Source organism: Pleurodeles waltl, chromosome 1_2 (genome assembly GCF_031143425.1).
Source record: "Pleurodeles waltl isolate 20211129_DDA chromosome 1_2, aPleWal1.hap1.20221129, whole genome shotgun sequence".
NCBI classification, from domain to species: Eukaryota; Metazoa; Chordata; class Amphibia; order Caudata; family Salamandridae; genus Pleurodeles; species Pleurodeles waltl.
The window spans coordinates 11,897,050-11,910,266 of NC_090437.1; the positions used below are offsets into that span (position 1 = coordinate 11,897,050).

The following is a 13,217-nucleotide window of genomic DNA, read 5'->3' on the forward strand; positions in this document are numbered from 1 at the left end:
GTTCGTACATTCAAGCGCGCGAGCTCTTGACGGTTCCGATGCCGGGTTACCACGGAGACGAGTCCGAGGTGCGGCGGCAGTTACGAGGAGCCGGCAAGAGGGAGGCGCTGATCTTGGACATTGGAATAAATACTACAACACAAACTACGGCGTGATATTTTATACCTACAACAAGTCACCCTTTCAAATGACGAGGTAAACAACTTGCACTTACTGACCCAGCTCTAAATGGCAGGAGTATGTAAATCATGTGTACCTCCATGCTACACATACCAAACAGCATGTTTCATCAAGTGATGAGTACAATAAAACGGAGCATGGCCAACAGTGAATGAGTGGTGAAATGCAAAAACACTGAGATGAAAGAGTGCACAAATTAGGTCAAAGGTAGAGAAATTAAGTACAAGACATGAGAAACCGAAGACTTACACGGACATTACATGCAACTAATTTCACCATCAAATTACTACTAAAATAAAAAATTAAGAATTACAGGCATTGAGTGAACATGTTTTAACAATTAAAGCACAATGTTCAGTAGCAGAGTCAACTGTTTCCACTTGCATCTCCAACTTCAAATTCCTGACTTTGTCAACGAATGCAAGACATAAATGGTAAGTTGCTTTATCATTCTAACTTTATTACATTTTTCACTTTCCAACATAAAACAAACCAATATTCTTCTAAAACACAGAATATATGTCCTTTTCTTTTATGATTAAAGTGCATTTTCACCTTGGAAGAGTGTACAAAAATATTTTGTAAAACACACATGCAGAAGAAAAAAAATAATATTTACAAGGCACTTCCAGGCACAACCAAAAGGGGAAGGGAAACGGAAGGGCAAGTTCTGTACATAGTAACATTCACATATGAAAAAGCATTTCATTGCAGAGGCTGATTAAAACACTTTGGAAACATTAAATAAGTCAAACCCTTCATTCATGTTCACGCCAAAAACTTGGTAAACACCAGGTGGCACAGACAAGACTGACAAGAATCTATAAATTCAGTGTTTTTTCTTCAAATACATGTTGCTTCTTTCCCCTGAACAATTTAAAACTTACCACAAAAAAAATTCTCTAAAATGTGGTGCTGAACATGTGACTTGATTGGGAACTCTCATAGTGCTGATACTTGGTATGTTATTCCCACTCCCAGCAAACAGGAAATTGATTAAAAAAAAAATAATTCTCACCTCTTAAAATGAAAGACAGAGAGCAATGAGGACATTTTTTATGCTTCCATAACGTGCTTTAAAGCTGAAAGGGCATCTCCCTAGACTGTTGCCAATGAAGATTACAAAATTGGGTGCACACAGAGTTGTTAAAGCTTATATTCCTGAAAAAATATATCACTACAAGATTTCTCTAACAAAATATATTTTTCTACCCCAACTGCAGCCCGAAAACCCTGAAGGATTTGGCATGACATTAATGAGGCCGCATTTTGAAATATGTCATAGCTATAAAAACAGCATTTACATTATATGGGAGAATATCTGTGATAAAAGTCCTGCTTCTATTCTTTAGAACAAGCAATCCCATGAAACACACCTCATCACCTCCAACCCCCAACAACTCTAAATAAGAAGATCCATTTATTCAGTTGTGGGCATTGTATTTACTCAACACATTTACGATGTTAAAATATTAGAAAAATTGTGCTTAAAAACATTCAGTGATTAGAAATCCACTTGGGATATAAATAATTTTGAAATACAGGATGACCGTGTACCCATACAGAAAATTACAGTGCAAATCGAGTGTCATCTACAGTGCCTTTAACCCTAGACAAATGCACGGATCAAACCTACCTTCCACAAAGATAACCATTATGTGAGGAATTCAACAACATCTTTTTTTTTAAATTAACATTGTATTTTCTATTACCGCTGAATACAGGAAAGTACTCCCATACCAAGATGCCTGATATGAGGACAATTTTCAAGCAACAGGTCCTCTAGACGGCGCAAAGCAAAACACACGAAAACAAAGGAAGGAAACAAATCAAAAGCCATGATGAGAGGCAAATTTATCGAACACAAACAGGCAATCTACACAATGCTCTCTAAAGGGCAAACAGTGTCTTAAACCACTCTATTAGGTGCTGGGAGGCAAGGTTAGTTTTAGTACCTGTGTGCCAACACATGCATTCAGACACTGAACCCACCTGGGTCAACGAGGCTTACAAAGGTTCAGAAAATCGGAGGGTTATATCACCAGCTACCGCCTACTTCATTTAGAACAGTAGCTAAAAGAAAGCAAACAATCCTATACCCTGAAATGCACTACTTAAGTTAAACTAACTACTGCTTTCCCAATGACTTTAAAAAAAAGCATGCTTGTCTTCAGCTAACACCTGGGGGAGAACTCCAATCTACTTTCCTCTCCAAAAAGAAGAAAAATCTTGCAAGAATTTCAAAGAAATAATAATACTTAACTGAAATATCGGAAGACTTGACCAAAGCCCATGTGTTCATTATTCGAAGAAAGTTTCCTATCAAAAACTGTACCTCGTCAAACGACCCCCAGAGACAAGAATGAAAAAAAAAAAACATGTAGACCACGTAATAATTCATAATTGCACTCTTATCCCAAATATTCCCTGATTTGCCTAACACTGGAGACGATGCCAGCTATACCGAGTAACCTTTGCCGTTCTAGTTATTAAGAAAGGACGAGATTGAAGGTTATGGTGCTCCACTTCGCTACAGATCTGGCTAAAGTGACCACTAAAGTGTTCCACACCAACATACTTCTCAGAATTGTACTGAAAATGTAAAGACAGGTGTTAAGTACACAAGCAAACATTGTGGATAGGTTAAAGCCTGACAAACTCAAAACTACAATATAAGCCATGAGCCAGTTTACACTGCTCTACAGAAGAGGGCCTGCATGTTACATAGGAAAGGATTAGCAGCACCATGTAAAGCTCAGCACTGTCCTCTTTCTCCACTGTGCAGAGGGAGCTTATGATACTTTGGATAATGTGATGCACAACTCACGTCTTGATTCATCACCACCAAAACCTGAATATTATTATTACAAGGCAGTGTGATGTGCAAGGGTGGGTTCTTTATCTGGCAAGGTGTCCCAAACATCTTAACCCAGACTCTCAATTGACAGAGACTGTTGACTTGCAAAGCAGAAACAAAAGCCAGTTGAACAGCTTTGATTCTCATCAGTAGTAAGGGCCACGTTTGTCATAACCTGAATAACTAGGCCACTCTGGAAATATGCCGTGGGAGCACCTAGGACTTCCATACTGATCGAAGGTGATCCCAAAATCTGGTCCGTTTCGAAGATGTTCCCCTTCATGGGCAGTTCTCAGTTCTGAGCGAATGATGCGATAATTCTGGCCCTTGTTGCTGTCCCAATAAGTCTTTCCCTCACACTCAAAGCACACAGCAAATTCAAGTCTCTCGTGAGACTGAATCCTTTCTGGCAAGTTGATATCAAACGAAAATGTGTCCCGGTCTGAACCTGCATATGTATCCTTTACGTACTGGCAATCGTAGTCCACAAAGGTTTTCCAGGTGTCAAATGTCAACCTTAGTTTGACACTCTTATGGAAAGCAAGATTCTTCACTTTGACAGTGCCTACAATGGCTTTATCCTTCAACATGCAGTTTTCCAGGCAGACATAATCTGCCTGGAGTCTATTTCTGAAATCTAAGTAGTCGGCAGAGGGCTGAGCAAAGTCCAATACAAAACTGTCTTTCTCCACTGTTGTCAAGCCTACAATGTTTTCTATCAGTTCTGTGATGTTGAATGGGACATCAAAAGGGTCATCAAACTCGGAGAACACTTTCACCATGGTGAGTGAAAATCCTTTGTGATCAGCAAAAGACACACGCTTCTTCCCCTTTTTCTCCCGACAAGACATGTCGGAGCTGGCATGCTGACTCACTTCAATCTTACTATGCAACTGAATGCATGGCCGTAGGGGTTTTGTATGCTTGGTGCCAAGCTTGCACGTGAAGCGGTCCCGTCGCAATGGTGGAGAATGTAGGTACAACTGCATGGCGATGTCAACTGCCATTGTTGGCTTGTGAGGAAAGTAATCCAAAACTCTGCAAGAAACAGGAAGAAAGTCATTAATAAGTGATCAATACATTCATATAAACACTAACATATATGCCAAAACAAGAGCCAAAAGTGTATCATGTCAATATCAATATTTCTCAGGAGGCTCAAGGGAAGGCAACAAATGTGAATGGACGAAGTGCACGCCTTTAAACATTGCAATACATAGCCTATTCAATATAGTGCAGTTGTAATCACGATAAACGAGCTGAAAGCTGAATATCCCTACATTAAGTAAGTACATTTGGAGATATGAATTTCCTACTAGCTATATCAGTGCTACAGTTCTAATACATTTTTACCAAGGGTTCGCAATTTAAAAAAAAACAAAAAAAAAACGTGCTTTCAGGGAGGTACCCCAAATTACTTACAGATTCAAGGGTGGATATGACAACATACAATATTAAATTAGTCGCCACCTCAGTCTAAGCAGTTGTTCCTATCACAGTGGAGACTACAGCAGCAATGTTGAACTAAAATATCTATCAACATGGAATGCCTCCAAATGAAAAATTACATGCCACCAACTTCCTTGGTATCAAAGGAATATCAGTAACAGGCTTTGGTACTGCATGAATGGTCATTCAACTAGTAGCTTTAAACACATTTTGAAAATGTGTAATCATTTTGTAGCCAAGGATCAGCTCGCTTTCTGAAAAAGTAGCCGTTTTACTCTGAAACGTTTGCTTACTAATTTTGAGTAAACACGTTGGGTCTCTAAATACCTACTTTTATTTCACTATGACAAGCAAATGTGCCTCAAATGCCAATGTATTATCAGATGTAGAGAATCCCACATTAAAGCAAAGTACTCCAATATACTGTTGTCATTGCAGTGCTAGGGCTGGACACCGTAATGACAAAGAAGCTACCAATGCCAATAATGCCAAAGATCACTCCCACTGTGCTTCTGAGGCAGAGTTAGGCCAAGGATATGTGCCATATGCGAAAAATTATCACGGTGCTAAAAATGACCATAGTTAAGCCCAGCATATTCTTGGAACGACCACCTTTCTGTCACAGCTGAACATCAGAAGGCCATAGGTACCCACGCATGAAATATGGGCATTATTATGCCATAAGTGATCCCCAATGAAGTGGATTTGGCCAGGACTAGGCCATGGTCGAGTGTTAGTTACAGCTTAACTTCCATTATTCTAGGAGAGCACAGTAACCAAGGTTTGAAACATTGAGAAAAATGGTTTGGGAATGTACTTTGTCTCCGCTGAAGTGCCAAACTGGGAACGAAGCCAGTCTTGGCGTATATTGAGGATACAGTGCACGTTCATGGACCTCAGCAAATGAAATACTGAGAGCAAGTTATTTTCTGGATGATTAGCAACTACTTCTATAGTCTGCCATTATGGTTTGTTATTTTATAGTGCTGTAGTCTTTTCACAGTTTATTACAAAAGTAGTGATTATAAAATCACACCAGTATCCTTATACTACTGTTAAAGATTTTTTTTTATGTGCGTGTATATATATATATATATATATATATATATATATATATACACACACACACACACATACACAGGGAGTGCAGAATTATTAGGCAAGTTGTATTTTTGAGGATTAATATTATTATTGAACAACAACCATGTTCTCAATGAACCCAAAAAACTCATTAATATCAAAGCTGAATATTTTTTGAAGTAGTTTTTAGTTGGTTTTTAGTTTTAGCTATGTTAGGGGGATATCTGTGTGTGCAGGTGACTATTACTGTGCATAATTATTAGGCAACTTAACAAAAAAAAATATATACCCATTTCAATTATTTATTATTACCAGTGAAACCAATATAACATCTCAACATTCACAAATATACATTTCTGACATTCAAAAACAAAACAAAAACAAATCAGTGACCAATATAGCCACCTTTCTTTGCAAGGACACTCAAAAGCCTGCCATCCATGGATTCTGTCAGTGTTTTGATCTGTTCACCATCAACATTGCGTGCAGCAGCAACCACAGCCTCAGAGAGGTGTACTGTTTTCCCTCCTTGTAAATCTCACATTTGATGATGGACCACAGGTTCTCAATGGGGTTCAGATCAGGTGAACAAGGAGGCCATGTCATTAGATTTCCTTCTTTTATACCCTTTCTTGCCAGCCACTCTGTGGAGTACTTGGACGCGTGTGATGGAGCATTGTCCTGCATGAAAACCATGTTTTTCTTGAAGGATGCAGACTTCTTCCTGTACCACTGCTTGAAGAAGGTGTCTTCCAGGAACTGGCAGTAGGACTGGGAGTTGAGCTTGACTCCATCCTCAACCCGAAAAGGCCCCACAAGCTCATCTTTGATGATACCAGCCCAAACCAGTACTCCACCTCCACCTTGCTGGCGTCTGAGTCGGACTGGAGCTCTCTGCCCTTTACCAATCCAGCCACGGGCCCATCCATCTGGCCCATCAAGACTCACTCTCATTTCATCAGTCCATCAAACCTTAGAAAAATCAGTCTTGAGATATTTCTTGGCCCAGTCTTGACGTTTCAGCTTGTGTGTCTTGTTCAGTGGTGGTCGTCTTTCAGCCTTTCTTACCTTGGCCATGTCTCTGAGTATTGCACACCTTGTGCTTTTGGGCACTCCAGTGATGTTGCAGCTCTGAAATATGGCCAAACTAGTGGCAAGTGGCATCGTGGCAGCTGCACGCTTGACTTTTCTCAGTTCATGGGCAGTTATTTTGCGCCTTGGTTTTTCCACACGCTTCTTGCGACCCTGTTGACTATTTTGAATGAAACGCTTGATTGTTCGATGATCACGCTTCAGAAGCTTTGCAATTTTAAGAGTGCTGCATCCCTCTGCAAGATATCTCACTATTTTTTACTTTTCTGAGCCTGTCAAGTCCTTCTTTTGACCCATTTTGCCAAAGGAAAGGAAGTTGCCTAATAATTATGCACACCTGATATAGGGTGTTGATGTCATTAGACCACACCCCTTCTCATTACAGAGATGCACATCACCTAATATGCTTAATTGGTAGTAGGCTTTCGAGCCTATACAGCTTGGAGTAAGACAACATGCATAAAGAGGATGATGTGGTCAAAATACTCATTTGCCTAATAATTCTGCACTCCCTGTATATATATATAAGTGTTACAAGTTGTTTTCTTCGAAGAAGTCTTTGAGTCACAAGATCGAGGGACTCCTCCCATTTCAGCTCCATTGCGCATGGGCGTCGACTCCATCTTAGATTGTTTTCCCCCCAGAGGGTGAGGTAGGAGTTGTGTATTACAGTAATAGTGCCCATGCAATGGAGTAAACATGTATGTACATAATGTAGTTTAAGGTGATATATTTACAAATGTTCAAGATCAACTTCGAAACGGCTACAGGCTCCCGGGGAGGCGGGTGGGCGCATGTGAATCTGCAGAGTCTCATGCCACGAACAGATGTACACTGGATAAGAGACATTTTCCGTTCGATGGCATGTGTAGCTGCAGATACACATGCTTTGCATAGACTAGTAAGCAGTTATCTCCCCAAAAGCGGTGGTTCAGCCTGTAAGAGTTGAAGTTGTTTGAAACAAAGTTTGTAGTACTGCCTGGCCTACTGTGGCTTGTTGTGCTGTTAACACATCCACGCAATAGTGTTTGGTAAACGTATGAGGCGTAGACCATGTGGCTGCCTTACATATCTCAGTCATTGGAGTGTTTCCTAGAAAGGCCATGGTAGCACCCTTCTTTCTAGTTGAGTGTGCCTTTGGTGTAATAGGCAGTTGTCTCTTTGCTTTGAGATAACAGGTTTGAATGCATTTAACTATCCATCTAGCAATGCCTTGTTTGGAAATTGGATTTTCTGAATTAGGTTTTTGGAAAGCAACAAATAATTGTTTTGTTTTCCGAATTTGTTTGGTTCTGTCAATGTAGTACATTAACGCTCTTTTGATGTCTAACGTATGCAGTGCTCTCTCAGCTACAGAATCTGGTTGTGGGAAGAACATTGGTAGTTCTACTGTTTGATTCAAGTGGAACGGTGATATGACTTTTGGATTTGTTCGAAGAACTACTTTATGCTTGTGTATTTGAATAAATGGTTCTTGTATGGTAAATGCTTGGGTTTCACTTACTCTTCTTAGAGATGTGATGGCAATTAGAAATGCAACTTTCCATGTTAAATATTGCATTTCACATGAGTGCATGGCCTCAAAAGGTGGCCCCATGAGTCGTGTTAAGACAATGTTGAGGTTCCATGAAGGAACTGGTGGTGTTCTTGGTGGTATAATTCTTTTTAGGCCTTCCATAAAGGCTTTAATGACTGGTATCCTAAACAATGAAGTTGAGTGGGTAATTTGCAGGTAAACTGAAATTGCGGTAAGATGTATCTTAATGGATGAAAAAGCTAGTTTTGACTTTTGCAAATGTAGCAAGTAGCTTACGATGTCTTTAGCAGATGCATGTAAAGGTTGAATTTGATTATTATGGCAATAATAAACAAACCTTTTCCACTTATTTGCATTGCGATGTCTAGTGGTTGGTTTCCTAGCTTGTTTTATGACTTCCATACATTCTTGTGTAAGGTCTAAGTGTCCAAACTCTAAGACCTCAGGAGCCAAATTGCTAGATTCAGCGATGCTGGATTGGGGTGTCTGATCTGTTGATTGTGTTGAGTTAACAGATCTGGTCTGTTTGGTAGTTTGACATGAGGTAGTACTGAGAGGTCTAGCGTTGTGTACCAAGGTTGTCTTGCCCAAGTTGGTGCTAGGAGTATGAGTTTGTTTTGACTCAACTTGTTTACTAGAGTGGGAGAGGGGGAAATGCGTATGCAAATATCCCTGACCAACTCATCCATAATGCATTGCCCAGAGACTGATCTTGTGGGTACCTGGCTGCGAAGCCTTGGCATTTTGTGTTTTCTTTTGTTGCAAATAGGTCTATTTGTGGTGTCCCCCAATTTTGGAAGTACGTCTGTAGTACTTGGGGGTGAATATCCCATTCGTGGATTTGTTGGTGATCCCGAGAGAGATTATCTGCTAATTGATTTTGAATTCCTGGAATAAACTGTGCTAATAGGCGAATGTGGTTGTGTATCGGCCAATGCCATATGTGTTGAGTGTGTCCCTCCCTGTTTGTTTAGGTAATACATTGTTGTCATGTTGTCTGTTTTGACAAGAATGTGTTTGTGGCTTATTATTGGTTGAAAAGCTTTTAATGCTAGAAATACTGCCAATGTATGTGAAACTGTTTTTGCTGAGTGTTCCATTGTCCCTGAATGCTGTGTTGATTGAGGTGTGCTCCCCACCCTATCATGGAGGCATCTGTAGTTATGACGAATTGAGGCACTGGGTCTTGAAAAGGCCGCCCTTGGTTTAAATTTATATTGTTCCACCTGAAGCAAGGTGTATGTTTGGCGGTCTATCAACACTAGATCTAGAAGTTGACCCTGTGCCTGTAACCATTGTGATGCTAGGCACTGTTGTAAGGGCCGCATGTGCAATCTTGCGTTTGGGACAATGGCTATGCATGAGGACATCATGCCTAGTAGTTTCATTACTATTTTGACTTGTATCCTTTGGTTTGGATATATGACCTGTATTACATTGTGAAATGCTTGTACTCTTTGTGGATTTGGCGTGGCAATCGCTCTTGCTGTGTCGATTGTTGCCCCTAAGTATTGCTGTGTCTGACACGGCTGAAGGTGTGATTTTTTGTAGTTGATTGAGAAACCTAGTTTGTGTAGGGTTTGTATGATGTACTTTGTGTGTTGTGAACACCGTTTTAGTGTGTTGGTTTTGATTAACCAATCATCTAGGTACGGGAACACATGTATTTGCTGCCTTCCGATATGCGCAGCTACTACTGCCAGGCATTTTGTAAAGACTCTTGACGCAGTAGTTATTCCGAATGGCAACACTTTGAATTGGTAGTGTACCCTTTGGAATACAAATCTTAGGTACTTTCTGTGTGAAGGATGTATTGGTATATGGAAATAAGCATCCTTGAGGTCTAGTGTTGTCATGTAGTCTTGTTGTTTGAGCAGTGGGATTACGTCTTGTAATGTCACCATGTGAAAGTGGTCTGATTTGATGTAGGTATTTAATGTTCTTAGATCCAATATAGGTCTTGGTGTTTTGTCCTTTTTGGGTATGAGAAAGTAGAGAGTAAACTCCTGTTTCTTTCTGTTGGATTGGTACTAATTATATTGCTCCTTTCTGTAGCAATGCCTAGATCTCTAGTCCTAGAAGATCCATATGTTGTTTTGACATATTGTTTTTTCGGTGGGACGTTTGGAGAGAATTTGAGAAATTCTATGCAATAACCATGCTGGATAATTGCCAGTACCCAAGTGTCTGTTGTTATCTCCTCCCAATGTTTGTAAAAATTGCTTAGTCTCCCCCCCCATAGGTGTTATGTGTTGGGGATGTGTGACTTGGAAGTCACTGCTTGTTTTGAGGAGTTTTGGGGCTTTGGAACTTCCCTCTATTCTTTTAGAATTGTCCCCCTCTATATTGCTCCCGAAAACTTCCCCGCTGATATTGGCTTTGATAAGTGGGCCTTGCTTGTGAGGTTGTGGCTTCTGTAGGTTGACCTCGAAACCCTCCCCTAAATTGTGTCTTGCGAAATGTGCCTCTGCTCTGTGGGGAGTAGAGTGCGCCCATGGCTTTTGCCGTATCAGTGTCTTTTTTGAGTTTCTCAATAGCAGTGTCCACCTCCGGCCCAAACAACTGCTGTTCATTAAAAGGCATATTCAGCACGGCTTGTTGTATTTCCGGCTTGAATCCTGACGTACGCAACCATGCGTGTCTCCTTATTGTTATTGCAGTATTTACTGTCCTTGCAGCTGTATCTGCTGCATCCATTGCTGACCGTATCTGATTATTTGAGATACTTGGTCCTTCCTCCACCACTTGTTGTGCCCTTTTCTGGAACTCTATGGGTAAGTGTTCTATGAAATGCTGCATTTCGGCCCAATGAGCTCTATCGTATCTTGCCAGAAGTGCTTGTGAGTTGTCAATGCGCCATTGGTTTGCTGCTTGTGCTGCAACCCTTTCCCCGCAGCGTCGAATTTGCGACTCTCCTTGTCTGGAGGTGGTGCGTCTCCCGAAGTATGAGAGTTTGCTCTCTAGCGAGCTGCCCCAACAACCACAGAGTCTGGTGTTAATTGCTGCGTAATATAAACAGGGTCTGTTGGCGGTGGCTTGTACTTTTTCTCCACCCTTGGAGTTATGGCCCTGCCTTTCACATGATCCTGAAATACTTGTTTGGAGTGTTTTAGCATTCCAGGGAGAATAGGTAAGCTTTGGTATTGGCTATGAGTGGAGGATAGTGTATTAAACAAAAAGTCATCCTCAATTGGTTCTGCATGCAAGGTGACGTTATGAAAAGCAGCTGCCCTTGAGACCACCTGCGTGTAGGATGTACTGTCTTCAGGTGGCGACGGCCTCGCAGGGTAACAGTCTGGGCTGCTATCTGACACCGGAGCATCATAAAGGTCCCATGCGTCGGAATCATCTTGACTCATTGCAGTATGAATCGGGGATTGCATCAGTGGTGGAGTGGCTACCGGTGATGTGTGCATTGATGGTGGTGGAGATGGTTGCGGAGTTGTTTGTCTTGCCACCTTAGCCTGTGGCTGCTTGTCCTTTTCTTGAAAGGCAAGTCTTCTTTTCGTTTTAATTGGGGGAAGAGTGCTTATCTTCCCTGTGTCCTTTTGAATGTGGAGCCTCCTTTGAATGTAGTCTGGCTCCATTGATTCAAGTTCTTCTCCGAACTTATGTCCTTGCATTTAGGAGGACAATCCCTGTTCCTCTGTGTAGGAACCTGTTTTCGGTTCCGAGGCTGGATGTTTCGGAATCGAAACCTTTTTGGGCTCCGAGGAAACCTTCTTTATTTTCGGCGTCGTGGTGTCTCGGTGCCGACCCATTTCGGTGCCACTGTCTCGGGCCCGAGATTGCTGTGTGCCGGTATCTCGACCGGAGTCGGATGACTTAGACACAAGCGTGCCCTTTTTCGGTGCCGATGATCGGTCACCTATTTTTCAGGTTAAGCCATGGCCTGTTGGCGGTGGCGTCCCCTGGGCTTTTGTGGTCTTCTCGTGAGTTATGTTTCGACGTCTTACTCACGGTTTTCGGCATTTCTTCGGGATCAAGCTCGTCTGAGTCCGACTCCTGAATGGAGAAGGTTTCTTCTTCCTCCTCGAAACGCCCTTGTCCTATCGGCGCCAACGCCATCTGCAGTCTTCTGGCTCTCTTAATGTCTTCCTCGATCGAAACGCTCGACAGGCTTCACAAGTATCTTCCTTGTGCTCTGGAGACAAACACAAGTTACAGACCAGATGCTGATCTGTATACGGATACTTGTTGTGACATCTTGCGCAGAAGAGGAATGGGGTCCGTTCCATCAGCCTTGGAGACACGTGGCCGGGCCGACCAGGCCCCGAAGGGGGAAATCGAAAAAACCCCGAAGGGCCACCGGAGCTCTTCAAAAGTCGGTGTCGATCTGTTGTAACTAACCAGACACCGAACGCAAACAATACAGACGATTTTTCCGAGATTCTAAATAACTTTCCGACCCGAAACACAGGGCAAAAAGAAACACGTCCGAACCCGATGGCGAAAAAAAAAAAAAAAAAAAAAAATCTAAGATGGAGTCGACGCCCATGCGCAATGGAGCCGAAATGGGAGGAGTCCCTCAATCTCGTGACTCGAAAAGACTTCTTCGAAGAAAACAACTTGTAACACTCCGAGCCCAACACTAGATGGCGGGATGTGCAAAGCATGTGTATCTGCAGCTACACATGCCATCGAACATATATATATATATATATATATATATATATATATTACACACACACACATATATATATATATATACACACACACACAATATATATCAACATGAAGGTATATCAGCAAAGGAGAGAACAGTAAAAAATAAAAATAAAAAAATAAAAAGAGTCAAAAGCATCAAATATTTGTACAGAGCTGCAGTCCTCTATACAACTACTTCTACTTACCTGTCGGTTTTACAGAGTATGGAGACACAACTTGTGTTGTTCCTCTGTGCAAAGGAGAAACCTGGCATTTGTGGGGAGGAAAAACCCCACAAGTGTCACACTGAATATAACATTTTAAATTGAATGGAGGAAAAGTATTTAATTAGATACTAAAAAGGTATCAGATTAA

At 41.4% G+C, this 13,217-nt stretch overlaps 1 protein-coding gene across 4 annotated transcripts in view; it reads right to left on the reverse strand.

The window, feature by feature from the left end:
• Positions 1-619: 619 nt before the first annotated feature.
• The window catches only part of LOC138296446 (protein phosphatase 1 regulatory subunit 3B-like), a 29,311-nt gene continuing 16,713 nt past the window's right edge, over positions 620-13,217 (reverse strand). For all 4 annotated transcript variants that reach the window (XM_069235582.1, XM_069235573.1, XM_069235590.1 and 1 more), the window contains one exon: positions 620-4,075. In XM_069235582.1, coding sequence (XP_069091683.1) covers positions 3,184-4,075 — 892 coding nt within the window. In that variant the 3' untranslated portion in view covers positions 620-3,183. The remainder of the gene's footprint in view (positions 4,076-13,217) is intronic.